We start from the raw sequence: 17,888 nt of genomic DNA, 5'->3' as shown, positions 1-17,888 counted from the left end.
CAAATATATAATAAACAAAAATATAATCAAATATATAAATTAAAATAATCTTTAAAAATAAATAAATAAAACTTATTTTATAAAAATATAAATCATATTGGTTTCTTACTAAGTCATTTTAATAATCTTATATTTTTAAATAAAATCATAGGGTATTTTTAAAATAAAAAAAATATATTAATATTCTGTAAATACTAAAATGCTAATGATATTATGATGTAGCATCAGCATTTAAGTATTTTTAATATGATATTCAGATTATATATGATTTGAAAAAAATATAAAACATTTAATTGATATGTAAAATATGTATTGAGCCTGAATATTTTAAATGTATTTTCAAGACACTCTTATACCCATGTAAGTTACGGATGATTATGATGCAATTGAACTTGTGGGTGAAAATCAGGTTAAAAAAAAAAAAAAATTCTCTCTCTCATTTATTCTCTCCGCACACGTTAATGAAAGAAGAACAATTATGACTTGTTCTTAAGACAAAAAAAAAAAAAAAAAAAAAAATCTAGGTGACGTTTGGTTGACGAGGATTCAAATTTCACCTCAAAATTATAATGGTCAGTTTGCTTAACATATTTGATTAATGTCAAATAGTTGTTAAAGATCTTGATAGTGTATCATAAGATTTGATTTTTATCTTCATCATTTATTTTTAAAAATATTTAATTTTGATTAATATTTTCTTAAAATTAGAATACTAAGTCCTTTTTTACATGCGTTTTTTTTGGTCAAAATCAAAATTTAAGTTAGTTATAATAATTAATATATTTTTACTTATTTATATGACAAGATGATTTTTTATTTCATATTATTTTATGCTCATAAGCTCTTTTATTTATTTACTGTGACATATTTTTTATTATCTGGTTCTTACATTGTTTTATATTTTTATTTTATTTTTGTATAAATTTGTAATATTTTTTCTTATCATATTGTTCTCATTTTTTAATTATATTTATTATGTTTTTTCATTTTTGTATTTATATTATTATAAGGGTTGTTTAAGGTATAATTAAAATAAAAAAAATTATTACCTTCCAAATTCAAATAATCAAAGTCAATCCCGACCCACCAATTTCCACGTAAGAGGAAGCAGACCCCTTTTTTCATCTCTTTTTACTCGCTCCTCCTACGCGACCGCCAAAGGAAGTCTCTGTTCCTGCTCTTTCTTCCCTTCGACTCATCAGAGCGAGAGAGATCAAATGGCTCTATTCTCTGCCCAACAACGTCCTGCGCTCGACCACCCCTTCCTCTCCTCGCGATCCCCGTCCGCTTGCCGTGCTCCGCTCCGGATCTCCATGGCCGCAGAGACCGTGGGAGCGTTTCCGACGGCCAGGACAGTCACCATCTCCTACTCAGATATCAAGGTCATCGCCGTTCTAAACTCAATTTCCATTGAATATTGTTTTTAGGTTTGAGCGTTTTCCATCTATTGCTCCCGACAATTCCTCTTCTTCGTCTTATCTTGGCGGGCCTTAATGATGCTATCAGGAGAAGAGCAGAGATCTGTCGATGAACATCGAGGAAGGGTTTGGGCCCAATGGATTGGGAATCATCTCGGTGTCAGATGTATGTGTAATTTAGCGGGTTCGTTCTACTTTTATATTCTTTTTTTGCGTGACGTCATATAGCGATCGGGTTGGTTTCTTCGAGACATCCACAAAATTTCCATTGTGGTATCGTTGCTGGGTCTTGGCTTTTGAGATTCTCAAATTTTGACTTAATACCTTGTTGCTCTCTACTGTTTCGGATTGTTGATAAATTTGAGTTTGCTCTATTAGTTTACAGTTACAGAAGAAATTTTTTTATGTTCTGTGAGCTTTCCTATATCGTGGAATTGTTGTATGATGGATGAGTTTTGATTCTCTCACCATCCATATAATTTGAGATTCTCAAATTTTGACTTTAAGTTTACAGATTTCCTGAAAGCAAAATTTTCTTAGCTCCACGAACATATAGTAATGATTTGCCTACTTATCTTGAAGCTGTATATTAAAGCAACACAAGACCACTGCAAAAAACTGTTGTTCAGCATACACTGAATGTTATTCGCAAGTCTTGAATAAATTTTCTTTTGATTGGAGAATATTATGTGATTTCATAGTTTTTACACTTGAACAAGCTTGCTTTTGAACCTTATCTCTGCTGCTGTAGGTGCCTGGGTTTTCTTTGTTACGTCAGAATCTCCTACACCTTGCACCCAGGTATGCATTTCTAAATTTCCTTAATAGAAACTAAATTGCTCTATGCTCTTAGTGTAAGATATTTTGATGAGTATCTCTTGTTTCATCCTCCTTGCCTTACAGTGTTGCAAGGCTTCCTGATGATGTGAAAAAAGAGCTTGAAGACCCAGAAAGCAGGTATTGAATTTTAATGTGGCCTTGTAAGATTATAGTGGACAAGAGAACAATTTGGGCTTTGGTTGCTAACACCATGTAATTTCTACTTCCTATCGCTTGAAGCAAGCAAACCCAACCCAATCAAACCCATTCAATTAAGAGGAAATCATTGTTTTCTTAGCCTTAGTTTGAGTTGAGATTCATATATTTTTTTAAAAAAGAAGATATTTTGATTACATTAAATGACGTATATAACGTTCACATGTGGACTCGAACATGAGACATATCACTTGTGTAATAATTCAATAACCAACTCAGATGTCTCAATAGAGACTTCTAACTATGATTGGGCATAAAGCATCTGCAGGTGACTTTTCAAGGCCACTATCAAATCCCGGGGCTCAAACCAGGACAAGTGTTTAGCAGTATACCCACAGTTGTAGGGATAACTATAAGCCATGGTCAATGTGTCTGAACAATGTCATGTTTTCCTTTGATTTAATTGTTTGTTAATATTTAATATTATGTAATGCATGCAAGATATAAAGTAAGCCACTTTTCGTTAAAATAAGCGAAGAAAGGAAAGAGTATAATGCTAATATGATTCTTGATTTTTTTTTATCTGCATAGTAGGATATGATTGACAACATTTTCAGTCATATAATAATTTTCTTGTCATTTTTTTCTTTCTGACAATTCATTAGTGAGCTTACTTGTGTGTCACACTAGTTCTATAAATTTGTAACATTTTTTTTGGGTATAGTTAGTAACCTCATACAGATGATTGTATTGTCTAGAGTTGTGCTTGATCTTTTTCTGAATAACACCTTGGTCACCCTTTTTCTTCTTAGTAATTAATATGCACATAATGTTTTTGTTGATTTTCTTTTGTGGTTTAATAGGGTATCTTTTTACTCTATTCAGGTTCCCATGGTCTATGGAGAAAAAGAATGATAAAATTTTGTTAGTAATTAGTACAACTCTTAGACTGAAGCATGATATGGTTAAACCAGTTAACCAGTTTATGTTGGAACTTGGTGGTTTATATGATAAGTTCATCTAAGACTGATGCTTCATCATATGTAAATTCTTTTCACTTCTTCACTATGTCTAAGTCTCTGATAATCATTGTTACAACAAGAAGCATAAAGAAAGTGATTCTACTTTTCTGGAGTTGATCAAACTGAATTCTGGTGGAGATCTGCATTAGTGATTAGATGTTTCTTCCGTCGGCTTTTATTGGTGTACTTGTTTTTCCAACATGCAACTCCATAATAAAACAAAATCCAAGGATGAAGGGAAGATGTTGAGTGGACTATGATCTATTAAAAGGCTCATAGATCTAAAGATATCCAAGGAATTATGTTTAGAACTTGTTAGATAAGAAAGATGTTTTATTCATGCCTCATATTGTTCTTACAATGGATACTTTTTTATTAGAGCCACACTATATGAGTGATCATTTAGGACACTAAGAGAATTATATGTGCTTGTGAGTAGATTGCTTTGATGCAACAAATGAACTTATTAGTTAGTGCCAAAATTGCATAAACTATAGTACATGGCATGTTGTATCCATCCTTAACTGTTTGGTTAATTTATTAGCACCCAGAATCCTTTGATCTTTTAAATGATTGTTAGACTTGTTTGTGGCTTGATCTCAGCATGGAATTAATTGGCTCTGAGTAAGTTCATTTTGACCAATTTCTATAGAGTCTAGTCTAATGGTTAAGGTTAGATCATGATTGATCTTGAAGCAATTACCATGGGTATTTCAAAAAAAGAGTCCAATCTATTTTGGTTGATTCTATTGTTAATTAGTCTCAAGCCATAACCCAAATACCATCACTCTGTTCTAAATTAAAGAATGTTGTGGGTATAATTTAGAAGTAGACATCTCAAGGATATCTAACATGCTATAGCCTTGAAGAGCATTTAGGTTTTTCTTATAGAAGCATTCCAGATTAGTTGACTTCTTAAACATCAACTTGGTAACAAAGTAGTCCATGTTAAGACAATAAAGGTCATAGAGCATATAGAGAATAGAGCTAATGTCCATGGCACTGGGATTGGATTATGATTGATTATAGGATTCGCATGGTTGAATTTAGATCATGGATTCTCCTTTCTTTAATAATTTGTGTTAAAATTTCTAGGATTTGGATGGATTGGTTGAACTAGTTGAACTTTCCAAATTGACCAAAATCCAATCTGACCTCGTTGGAACTAAATATTAAATGGCTAGGACCAATATAAGCAATTGGTAACTAGACAAAGTGCTTGATCCGAAGTAGAGTCTAGAATAAATAAGAATATTTATCTAATAGAAGCACACAACTAGTATGATTAAAAGTATTATAGGTAAATCTCATGTATAGATCGAAGTAGTTATATATTCTTACAGGAATAACATAGTAGGAGTTCTTAGTGCCCTAGTTAAAGAACCAATAACAACAACAAAGTCTTATAGTCCCAACATTGTGGTCGGCTACATAGATATTTTCTAGTTATTGCCATTGAGCTACATAAAAATCATAATTGTTTTTGTTAAGAGTATTTAATTCCTTAACTGTAGTTTTTAATAAAGTTTGTTTAGTCTTTGTCTTCCTCTTCTCGTACAATTGATACTAGCAGTTTCTCACTACAACATCTTCTTCTTTACACATGTCCATATTATCTCAATGATTCTCTCATCTTATCCTTTATTGAAGCTACATCTAATTGTTCACAAATAAAAACATTTATTTCTATATCTCTCCTAATAACTCCGCACATTCATCTCAATATTTTCATCATAAAACATCATTGGTCTAATAATAATTTTTTAGATTTTTTCAATCTGAGAGATACTTGATGATCACACAAAGCTCTTGATGTCTCTCTTCATTTTGTTTCCATGGATAATATCTTTATCCGTGTCTTCTTCTTGTTGAATAATTAATTTCAAGATATCTAAAACTTATACTTAATAGGATATTTCTTTGCTCATCTAATTTAACTATATCCTCATGTCTAATCCTACTATTACTAAGATTACATCTCAGTCTTAGTCCTATTCAATTTAAAACCTTATTTTCCAAGATTATCTCCACAACTCCAATTAGAATTAACTCCATTTAAATTCTCATCAACTAAAACAATACCATTAGCAAATAAAATACACCAAGAAAATCTATTGTGAATATACGCTAAGAATTAATTCTAAGGATTATCTCCACAACTCAAATTTAGAATAAATTTCATTCAAACTCTCATGAACTAAAATAATATCATCACTAAGAAATCTGTCTTGACTATAGGTTATAAGTTTGTCCATTATTAATGTGAAAATGCTTAATGCATACGGATCTTTGATGCAGTCCTATACTAATAGGAAACACACTAGATATTCTATTAGTTTTAATACTAGTAATTACACTATGATATATATCTTTTATAACATCAATATAATTAGTACAAACACCATTCTTTTCTAAAACTCACCTAAGTCAAAGAAGCATAAAAAGAAAAGAAAGGAAAATGAACAGCAAGCAAAAACAAAAAAAATTCCTAAACTTGTTATAGTAAAGCAATGGATGGCAAGCATAGCCTTATTGACAACAACTCAGTTAATACTTCAAAAGAAGCTTCTCAAGTATAGCAGTTTTTCAATCAGGCATCAAGCTTTTAGACATCCCCCTTGTCTTGTTTGGTTTTTTGCACTATTCTTCTTCTTCCAGAGATCTCTTTCTGATCAAGGTACTAAGTATTAGTTTACAAATTTCTTTTTCTATTCTAGGTATAACTTTGGATGGAGCCATGGAAAGGAAAAGCTCGAGTCTGGCAAAGTCGGCAAGTTCTATTGTTAACATTTATATCCTCTTCTGTTCTTTTTTTGTTTAGTACAAAAGGGATAATTTAAGTATTGTAGACTTTAAGACAAAGTTTTAAGCTTTTGGTATAAATGATTTGATATATTAGCAATCAATATGACTTTTGATCTGACCATAGTCTGTTTTTAACAGATTTTTTCAAAGGATCTTTTTATGCTAATCCAATTCTAGACATTCCTACAACTGATTTTGCAGCTATGCAACGGTATGACATTTTGCAATGCTTGCCTTCAGTTGTACTCTTCATTCTTGATTGGATGTTGTGATAACACTGTATTTGGATCTTATGTCTGAAATGTTAAATAGCAGTTGCTATATTAGGCTATGTTGTTACTTGTATTAATGGTTACAACCAAGGTTCGCCGTACCATACCGTACCACAGTTTTGACCCGGGCTCGGTACGGTACGGTACGGTGTACCGAGCTGTCACGACTTTAGCTGGAATTGCCTAAGGCGTGAGGCACCCTTGCGGCCAAGACGCGAACTTAGCTTGCATTGCCTAAGTCGCGAGGCACCATTGCGGCAAAGATGCGAACTTAGCTTGTGTTGCCTAAGTCGCGCTTCGCCCTTGCGATATTGCTTCGCAAAGATCAGCCCACTTGCAACCTCTCGCAGGTCCCGAAGGACCTTTAAAAGAGAAAGTTGATTCGCTCGAAAGAACGAGCGACGGACAAGTCCTGACGTCTCGCGAAAAGAGGGGAAGCTTTACAAGAAATTCAGCGAGCACCTTGCGTGCACAAGAGAAAAGAGGGAGAGGGGGAAAACAAGGACTTTAAAGGGTTGAACGAATAGCTGCAAGTCCACAAACAACTGCTCACCAAGTGCCGGGCGTGACAACAAGTTCCCGTCAAGGTAACATGCGAACTTGCAAAAGGTTGTTCAACGCTCGACACTATACCGAAGCCCCATCCCGCCCGGTGCCACCTGGGGGGTTCCAAGGGGCTGAGATGGCTGACGTTTTGCTGAGTGGAAGCGGACTGCAGAAAACAGCCCGTGGCACACGAAAACGGAGCTGTTTTGGGCTGTTTTGGGGTTGTTTTGCTTGGTTCGGTGAGCGGTCGGTCGCTTTGTAGCGCTGGAACTTGTTCGAACTTTCATTTTTATAAGCAAAATGACTCAAAACCAAGATAAAACATGCTGCCAAGCAGCTGTACATGTAGATGCGAGCGACGAACGGTTCGTTGAACGGAGTTGTTGCGGGTGCGCGATGACCGTTCATGACATTCTCCCCCACTTAAACTGTCGACGCCCTCGTCGATGCTTGTTGGTAGTTGTTGATGATTGCTTCTTCATGTCGTAGGGTGTCTTCAGGCTCCCAATTGGCTTCAGTTCGAGGAAGCTTTCGCCACTTCACCAAGTACTCTATCTGCTCAGCTTCATTGGGTAGCTTTATCTTGCGGTCCGCCAGAATGGTTTCAACTCGCTTCTCATAGGAGGCTGTGATGGGGGCTAGCCGAGTTGGAACACTTCGGGAAGCATCTTGCGGATCCGAGTGGTAGGCTTTTAGGTTGCTGGCATGAAGAACATTGTGAATTTTGAACCACGTCAGCAACTGCAACTTGTAGGAGACGTTGCCTACCCTACGGATAATTGGGAAGGGCCCTTCATACTTGCGCACAAATCCTTTGTGGACTTTGTTCCTAAAGAATTGGAGTGATGCTGGTTGGAGATCTCCCAACACCAAATCGCCAACCTTGAACTCCTGCGGTCGCCTTCCCAAGTCTGCCCACTTCTTTATCCTTCTTGCCGCCTTCTCAAGTAAGCCCTCATAATATCTGTATTTCAGTGCCACTCCTTTGCGAAATGGTAGGCTGACGGACTACTTCCAATATACATGATTGCCATGGTGTGAGGAGTTGACGGTTGTTGTCCTGTAATGATCTCGAAGGGGCTTTTATTGGAAGCAGAGCTCCACTGCAAGTTGTAGGAGAATTAGGCAATGTCCAACAACTTCACCCAATCTCGTTGGTTGGCACTCACGTAGTGCCAAAGATATTGCTCTAAGAGTGAGTTTATCCTTTCAGTCTGGCCATCCGTCTGAGGGTGGAGGCTTGTGGAGAAGTATAACTTTGACCCCAACAATTTGAATATCTCGGTCCAGAATCGTCCCAGGAACCGAACGTCTCGATCACTAATGATATTATGCGGGACTCCCCAATACTTCACCACATCCTTCATCATCAGTTTGGCTGCCTCCTCTGCTGAACAGTGTAGGGGAGTAGTAATGAAAGTTGCATACTTTGAAAACCGATCGACCACCACGAGTATCGATCCGAGTCTCCCTACAAGTGGCAAGCTTGGTATGAAGTCCAAGGAAATGCTCTCCCACGGCCTTTCTGGTACGGGCAACCAAGGTTTGCCGTACCGGACTGTACCGCCCGGTACGGGCGGTACGTACCGGTCCGACAGGCCAGCGGTACGCGGACCGCTCCGTACCGTACCGACACTGTAGCAGTGTACAGTAACACTGTAGCAGTGTACAGTGCTCGGTACACGTGAGTGTACCGCTCGGTACACCTGGGTGTACCGAGCGGTATACCGTACCGTACCGGTACCGAGCCCGGGTCGAAACGCCGGTACGGTACGGTACGGCGAACCTTGCGGGCAACGACTCCAAAAGTCCTACCGGCTTCCGCTGCTCCGCCTTCTCTTGTTGGCAAGTGAGGCATGTTCGAACATATTCCTCCACATCAGTCCCAATCTTCGGCTAGTAGAAGGCCCTCTCAATGAGAGCCAACATTCTGTGAATGCTTAGGTGTCCAGCCCAAAGGGAATCGTGACACTCTCTTAAGAGTTCACGCCTTAAATTGTCTACTCGGGGAACATAAACCTATTCCCTTTTGTGTAAACGAGTCCCTCTTGGACCCAAAATCGTCATGCCTTGCCTTCTTTGATGAGCTGCATCAGGATAACTGCTTGGGGGTCACTATACAGTCCATCCCTCATCCTGGAAAGGAAGCTGGAGTGCAATTGACTTGCTTGGCCCCCGTCGTCTAATTGTACGACATTCACGTGCTCTACTTTCCGACTCAATGCATCGGCCACGACATTTGCCTTTCCAGGCTTATATTCTATTGCCATATCAAATTCACCCAAGAAGTCCTGCCATCGTGCTTGCTTTGGGGAAAGTTTCTTTTGTGTTTGGAAATAGCTTAGAGCGATGTTGTCTGTCCTCAGCACAAATCGTGATCCGAGAAGGTAGTGTCGCCAAACTCATAGACAATGGATCACCGCTGTCATCTCCTTCTCGTGCACTGGATACCGCCACTCGGTCTCGTTGAGCTTGCGGCTCTCGTAGGCCACCGGATGACCCTCCTGCATTAGTACTTCCCCAATAGCGAAGTCTGAAGTATCTGTATGGACTTCAAAAGGCTCCATGGTCTGGCAATTTGAGCACCGGTTCTTCCAGAACAGTAGCCTTTAGATCTTGGAATGCTATTTCACATTTGTCATATCACTTCCAAGGCTGCAACTTCAGCAACTCCGTCAGTGGAGTTGCACGTTTCGAGTACCTCGCTATGAAGCATCGATAGTAGTTGACGAAACCAAGGAAGGATCTCAACTCTAGCACCTTCTTTGGAGTTCGCCATTCCGCAACCGCTTGCACTTTTGATTTGTCCATGCGAAAGGAGCCATTACCGATTTGATGTCCCAAGAATAAGATCTCTGTTTGGGCAAAGTAGCATTTCTCCCTTTTTACGAATAAAGTGTTCTCCCTGAGAACCTTGAAAATTATCCGAAGGTGCTGGACATGCTCCTCGAGTGTTTGACTGTAGACGACGATATCGTCTAAGTAGACGACCACGAACTTGTCCAAATACTCCTTGAATAGTTGGTTCATGAGAGTGCAGAACGTGGCCGGAGCATTGGTTAAGCCGAAAGGCATCACCAAGAACTCAAACGCTCTATACCTGGTCACACAAGTAGTCTTCGCTTCGTCGCCTTCAGCAATGCGCACTTGCCAATACCCCGACCGAAGGTCGAGTTTTGAGAAATACTTGGTTTTGCCCAACTGGTCGAACAAGTTCGCAATGAGCAGGATGGGATACTTGTTCTTCACTGTCACTTTGTTGAGGGCTCGGTAATCGACGCGTAGTCGGAGGCTCCCATCTTGTTTCTTCTGGAAGAGAACTAGAGCTCCGAATGGTGCTTTATAGCTGTAGATGAGACCACCGCTTAGCAGTTCACCTAACTGCTTTCTGAGTTCAGCCAACTCTGGTGGGGGCATGCGGTAGGGTGGTCTCGCTGGAGGCTTTAGTCTTGGCTCCAGCTCGATGTTGTGATCTACGCCTCTGAGTGGTGGAAGAGTCTTCGGCAACTCGGGTGGCATAACATCAGTGAACTCTTTCAGGATGTTCGCCACCACAGCAGGTTCTTGAATGGCCTTCTCGTCGAGTGGCTCTAGCTTCATAGCAGCCACGAAGGTTAATTTACCTTTTCGCACCCCTTTCTTCAGTTGCAATGCCGATATATGTTGGGGTTCCTTGGTTCCTCTCTGAGAGACGGGAACCACGCAGGGGTCATCACCTCCCATCATACACAAGGAGTTTAGGAACGACATAGGCACCAACTTCGCCGCGTGCATGAACTCCATTCCAAGAATCACTTGGAAGTCGTCTAGTGGCACCGCCATCATGTTGGTGTTCCCACTCTATGTTCCGATCTTGATGGAAACTCCCTTCGCCAACCCGGAGATTCGCCTAGCCTCCAAGTTCACCGCTTTCATTCGATTTGGGCTCTTCTCCAAGATCAACCTAAGTCGCTTTGCTTCTCGATCGGCAATGAAGTTGTGGGTAGCACCCGTGTCCACCATTGCACGAGTCGCTTGGCCATTTAGCTTGATGTCTACATACATCAGCTCACCACTTCCTGCTTTTTGTAGCTTTGTCTTCGTGCTCTCCCCCACTTGACCTCGCATGACGTTCAACAAACTCATTGCTCCCATCCGAGGTCCTTGCGAGTCCTCGTCGTCGCTGCTGGATTCAGAACTGCTCGAACTAAGAGCGACAACCTTGCCTTTGTCCGATTTGGGGGGGTGAATGGAAGCTATTAAAGCATTGAGTGCCTGTTTTTGTGGGCACTCCCTCACCATATGCGGCCCTCCGCACAAGAAGCATCCGCCAGGTTTTCGGGCCTTACCTTTCGGGCTTGGCCCTTTGTGGGAACTTTTCTTCTTTTATTCGTCCCCGAGCTCCTTCCCTCGAGAATATTTTGGAGGGCGATTGCTTGAAGATTGTTTCCTTCTTCCTGGGTCTTCAGAGGAAACAAAGTCGGTGAGCTTTTCTGCAGCAGCAATTGCCCCAACCACATCGGTGACATTCCTTTGATTTAGTTCTTGTTGAGCCCATGACTTCAAACCATCGAGGAAGTTGAACAGCTTGTCCTTCTCGGACATGTCTTGTATGTCAGCATTAGCGCAGAAAATTGTTTCACGTAGTCTCGGATGGAAGTACTCTGGCGGAGTTGTCTTAACTTCCTTCTTGCGACGAACTGTGTGTTCTTCGGTAGGAACTGAGTTCTCAACTCCCGCTTCAAGTCCTCCCATGTGTCAACCCGACACCGACCTTGTTGGATCTCCTCCCAACGGGTTCACCACCAAAGTTTCGCATCTCCGTTCAGATACATTGTTGCTATAGAAACTTTGGTATCTTCAGAATCGGGCCTCGTAGCTCGAAAGTATTGTTCCATGTTGAATAGAAAATTTTCGAGCTCTTTGGCATCTCTAGCCCCTCTATAACCATGAGGCTCGGGTGCCCTCAAGTTTTGTGGTGGTGTAACGCGGGTGTTGCTTCCTCCCGCATTTAGTGCTCTTGTGAGCATGGCCACCCTTGAAGTGAGTTCCGCCACAACTTCCTACAGGTGTTGCACGGAGTCTTTGGTGTCATTTGACAGTGGATCGACTAGGGCCTCGACCTTGTCGATCCTGGACTCCGCTTCCTTTTGCGAGCTCTCTACCCCAACAAGCCTTTGTTGGCCATGGTAGAGTTCCTCCAAGCTTGCTTCAAGAACGTCCAAGCTGGTTTTCGCCGTTGTGAGTCTCTTTTTGTAACTCTTTTTCCCAGTTGGCGCTCTAGATTGCGCCTCCTTCGCTCGCGGAGAGTAGCTAACTTCTCGCTCATCATGTTCGTTGTCGCGCTCCTCTTGAGCAGCTCCAACAACATGAGAGTGAGTGTGCACATGTAGCCCACCTGCGGCTACTTGGGGCAAGGGTCCGACTTGCCCCGTCTTGCTTGATTCGCCACGATGCTTTGCCATGGCGAAGTTACGAAGTTCCTTCGCTGCTCGCTCAAAGTGCTTGCCTGCTCTGATACCACAATGTCACGACCTTAGCTGGACTTACCTAAGGCGTGAGGCACCCTTGCGGCCAAGACGCGAACTTAGCTTGCGTTGCCTAAGTCGCGAGGCACCATTGCGGCAAAGATGCGAACTTAGCATGCGTTGCCTAAGTCGCGCTTCGCCCTTGCGATATTGCTTCGCAAAGATCAGCCCACTTGCAACCCCTCGCAGGTCCCAAAGGACCTGTAAAAGAGAAAGTTGATTAGTTCGAAAGAACGAGCGATGGACAAGTCTCGACGTCTTGCAAAAAGAAGGGAAGCTTTACAAGAAATTCAGCGAGCACCTTGCGTGCACAAGAGAAAAGAGGGAGAGGAGGAAAACAATGACTTTAGAGGGTTGAATGAACAACTGCAAGTCCACAAACAGCTACTCATCGGGTGCTGGGTGCGACAACAAGTTCCCGTCAAGGTAACGTGCGAACTTGCGAAAGGTTGTTCAACGCTCGACACTATACCGAAGCCCCATCTAGCTCGGTGCCACCTGGGGGGTTCCAAGGGGCTGAGATGGCTGACGTTTTGGTGAGCGGAAGCGGTCTGCAAAAAACAGCCCGTGGCACAGGAAAACGAAGCTATCTTGGGCTGTTTTGCTCGGTTCGGTGAGCGGTCGCTTTGTAGCGCTGCAACTTGTTCGAACTTACATTTTTATAAGCAAAATGACTCAAAACCAAGACAAAACATACTGCCAAGCAGCTGTACATGTAGATGTGAGCTACGAACGATTCGTTGAATGGAGTTGTTGCAGGTGCGCGACGACCGTTCGTGACAGAGCGGTACACCGAGGTGTACCGAGCGGTACATCTGATTTCATCGATTTAACCCTCCGAAAATACCTAAAAATTAAAAAAAAAGTTAGGATATGGTTTTCAAGTTACGAATAAATATAGTAATAGTATAAGTTTAGCAAAATCAATGTAAATTAGGTAAAAATATTATCACATATCTTTTTCGGGCTTTGAGGTAGTCTTGTTCGAGGTTCATATTTCAGCCCGTTATCGATTGAAATATCTATAGAAAAATCAGTTGAATGGTTAGACTATTTTGTTACAATATAAACTCTAAAATTCAAATGAATTGAATAATCACATATCTAGATATACTTGATTGTTGATTCTACCACCAAAACGAACGACGGGCCTCCACGGGTGGTGGATCGGGGTCCTCGATCCGATACATATCAATATGATACGTTTGTTAGACCCAATCATGAAATTGATCCCATGACATAGTGTATTGATACATCGTATGCCATTGATGCATCATTGTGGTGCTGATCGTAGATTGATCGTCCTTAATAATATTTGTCCGAGACAGCTCTTGAGGCATATATTGGTGCTGTTCTGTATCATGCTATTGCTCAGAGAAGGATGAAACATGCTAATCATAATCTTAAATATCTTAATTACTCTCTAATTAAAGAAAACGAATACATACCTCTTGATTAGAAAGTTCTTTCTCTTAATCTTCCTAAATTAGCCTCGATTGAATTCACAAATCGTTGTTTTATAGAGTTTAGGAGAGAAAAAAAAAGTTTGAGAGAGTTTAAGAGAGTATAATGAAATAGGGGAGAGAAGAATGGTTTAAATAGGAGGAGAAAGGGCTCCAACGGTCAAATCCGTTGGAGCACTGTAGCATTGCTACAATGCGGTAATGGTCGATTTCGACCGTTACTGAGTGCGGGCGATACCGAGTGGTGCCGGGCGGTAACGATCGAAATTACAGTGCGGTAACGATCGATTTTACCGAGTGGTACCGGGCGATACCGAGTGGTGCCGGGCGGTAACGGTCAAAATTTCGACTGTTACTACCCGATATTACCCCGTATCGTCCGATACGAGGTTTTTTTGTCGTGTCGCCCGGTAGCGGGCGGTCCGCGTACCGGTAACCTGTCGAACCGGTACGTACCTCCCGTATCGGGCGGTACGATTCGGTATGACAGACCTTGGTTACAACATAAATATAGATAATTGAAAACTTCTTGCTCTAATGTTCGCACCCCTAGACTTAAGTACTTGATGATGTTGAATTTGTTATTGACATTTCATTCCATTGGAGTAGAGTAGCTGAATCAGAATGTTGGGAAATTCAGGATGTAATACGTTGAAATATTTTGTTTATAACATCAGAATATTGAGATGAATGCCAAGGGTCAATAAAATGATAAAAAGAATTTACATTCATGAAGAATTTGTTTATAACAGGTCGCCTTTAAGAATGGTGCGGACTATTCAAAGGTGACTTGTTAGATGTACGAGTTGGATAAGGGGAGTCAATTAGGATTATCGTTGAAGGAGAGGGAGAGAAAATCCTATCTACAAAGACTTTGTTTGAATGTAGTAAAAGATCGATGGCTCTTAGTGATGTTGCTCTTCAGCAGAAATCAATTGCAGGACAAGGATCCATCTAGCTACGAACTGGTATAGTTGGTGATAGGTCAAATTCTGGTTGTCCGAGGTGGAATATGCATTCAGATCCAATCGTGTTCCTTTTTCAGATGGTCTTCCTTCAGGTCACCCCACAAGATTGAATCCATGCAAAACTAGGTTTGGGGTGCTCCCGTCAACGACCTCTTCGACGATCAAGTTAGTACTTGAGCTTAATGTGGTCGGACAAGTTGAACAAAACAAGGATTCTATAATCCCTCTTTGTGGTAATGTATTTGGAAATCCCTTTTATAGGCAACTATGATGATAGTTACTCCCGGGACTATCGACGGAGAAAGGGGAATAGCTAGTGACTCAAACGGAGGAGTGGCATCGTGTTTGATGTGTTCGACGCCCATAACGCCTAACTACATTGGTTGGGTGACTCAGATGCTCGGTCGGTTAGACATATGGCACCTAATCTAACCCTTGCGCACTCTGGGTTCGATCGCACAAGTGTCGGCTAGGGCTACTAGCCATGTGTCAGTAGGTCTGACCCCTTGTTGCCGCCTAAATATGTCTAATGCAGACACCCTTGCTGGCTATTCACACCACCATGTGTCAACACATGACGTCCACTTATTTGCCTTACTATTCTCACCTATCACTAGCCCCCCATTTTTGATTTGATGGATTGTAGAGCCGTCGAGTCAAAAGCATGCTTGATGACGTTAGACACCTAATGATGTTGTTATCTCTAATGGCAAAGATGGATGCATTGTTGATTAATGAGGCATCGCAATCTCGTAGAGAGGAAGTCGTTGAGAGGCTTATTTGATCAGTGGATTGTGCACTGTCGATTCACAAATTTAACCCGCAGACCATGTGTTGTCAAAATGCTCGTTTGGCTCACAAGCTGGGTGTCGTTGAAATGCATGTTTGGCCCACGACCTACACATCATTGAAATACGTAATTGGTCCGTAGGCTGGGTGTCATCAAAATGCATGTTTGGCTCATGGGCTACGTGTCACGCCCCCTCAAAAATATCGATAATATTAAAATTTTTCATCACAAACTAATCCAGGATCCAAACTAACATTTGAGGACACCGAAAAACATTCTATCAAATTCATATCTATAAAACCTGTGCAGTTTATAATCATATATCACATCACTTGATAATTCATATTTATGACAACCCAAGTCAATCTTAACAAACATGAACAACATTTATAAATCCACAAGCTATGTAATTTATACAATCATAACTCCAACCATTTACCACAAGTTCATATCATCGTAAACTAGATTTAACATTCCGAAATTCCAAATAAGAGAGATCTTCTAATACTTTTACAAGGTATATCCATTTCGGTTCATCGACAACATTTCATTACATACAAAATATACTTATACAACAATAACATAATAACCAACAAGACTAGCCCATAATTCTGAATAGCTCTCTACTGCCTCAGCTCAATTCAAACATCTCAAAGAGTGACAAGCTGACCTGAAAGATTTTATATAACAACGGAGTGAGCTAAAAACAGCTCAGCAAGTGACAAAGCATATTCAGAACAAAAGGAATGATTTCAAACAAGTAAGATATCATAATGCAAGGCAGAATACAAGATTTCTCAAGGATACCATCTCATTAGATACAAAATCATATGTGTCATGTCATTCAAAACATATTTGGTTCATAACAAATGGAGCATGGAGTAATTGGAGCATATCAATAGCGTACGAGATGTTCCGGAGCATATCAATGGCAGATAGGACATTTCAGAACATATCAGTTCATAGCAAATGGAGCACAGAGTAATTGGAGCATATCAATAGTGTATGAAATGTTCCGGAGCATATCAATGACATATGGAACATTTCGAAGCGTAACAATAACAAATGAAACATTTCGGAGCATATCAAAGGCGTATGAAAAGTTTCAGAGCATATCAATGACAAATGAAACATTTTGGAATATATCAATAGTATGTGAAGCATTTTGAAGTATATCAATGACATAGGAAACATTTTGGGGCATATCAATACAAAATACGAAACAGAAGCTCAGACGTCGTACCCTAGCATAGTGCATGTGAGGTTTAACTTAGTGGTGGCTCCATGCCGTGATGAGTCTCGACTCCATCCACGGGTAGCCCTTTCCTACTCGAGCCCTTTCACCCTGCCCAAGTGCTAGGTCGGCTCTGAATTTCATATCAAACAGATAGATGGTGAAGTGGGATTCCAAACATAATATGGTCCATCCATTTCTGAATGACCACCAAACATAATCTAGAGCATCGCGGGCTCTAAGCACATATCCTTTACCATTTCTGGCAAAGGTCCAAATAATCCCACAAACACCAGAGTACAAAAGGGTATTGTGAACAATAAATTGGGACATATTGGAAGCACATGCGGAACAACGAAATATACATGTGCCTTTATGAGTCAACATGATGCAAACATAATCCTTCACAAATGTATTCAGATTTGAAAGGAAATGAAAGCAAAAGTGTACAAGGATTCCAAGCAATCACATATAGCTCAATTCAAATAAGAAGGTTAGATGAAATCAATTTCCAAAGGAATGAAACCAGAATATACGAAATCGACCAAAGCTCGATTTCTGGCAGAATTCAAGAGACAGATTGAATAAATGATTCAAACTATTAATCGTGCTCCAATTTTACTTAGAAAATATATCATTGGAAAGATATTTCAATCTAGTTTCTGATGAAACAAGTATCGTACAAATCAAGGTTTCCAACAAGGAGTTACCATTGATTTAGTAACTAAAGGTCAAAAACAAAATTACTGTTTTGCAGAATCTGTAGGCTCATTTGAAAACAGAAGTTTGGGCAGGCAAACTTACTCCGAATTCTTAAATAAGCTATCAAAAGAAAGTTTATGAGTCTATATTCTGATCAAATAAGTTTTGTCCAAATCAGAGGTCAAT

At 40.4% G+C, this 17,888-nt stretch overlaps 1 protein-coding gene across 1 annotated transcript in view; it reads left to right on the top strand.

The window, feature by feature from the left end:
- The first annotated feature begins 1,125 nt into the window (after positions 1-1,125).
- The window catches only part of LOC135637336 (uncharacterized), a 44,543-nt gene continuing 27,780 nt past the window's right edge, over positions 1,126-17,888 (top strand). The window contains exons 1-6 of the mRNA XM_065150029.1: positions 1,126-1,382; positions 1,507-1,584; positions 2,170-2,219; positions 2,322-2,375; positions 6,133-6,185; positions 6,359-6,431. Of these exons, the coding sequence (XP_065006101.1) occupies positions 1,218-1,382; positions 1,507-1,584; positions 2,170-2,219; positions 2,322-2,375; positions 6,133-6,185; positions 6,359-6,431 (473 nt within the window). The 5' untranslated portion in view covers positions 1,126-1,217. The remainder of the gene's footprint in view (positions 1,383-1,506; positions 1,585-2,169; positions 2,220-2,321; positions 2,376-6,132; positions 6,186-6,358; positions 6,432-17,888) is intronic.

This window comes from Musa acuminata, chromosome BXJ3-4, assembly GCF_036884655.1.
Source record: "Musa acuminata AAA Group cultivar baxijiao chromosome BXJ3-4, Cavendish_Baxijiao_AAA, whole genome shotgun sequence".
In the NCBI taxonomy this organism is placed as follows: domain Eukaryota; kingdom Viridiplantae; phylum Streptophyta; class Magnoliopsida; order Zingiberales; family Musaceae; genus Musa; species Musa acuminata.
Note: the sequence above shows the minus strand (reverse complement) of the source record. Positions and strands in the feature narration are given on the sequence as shown.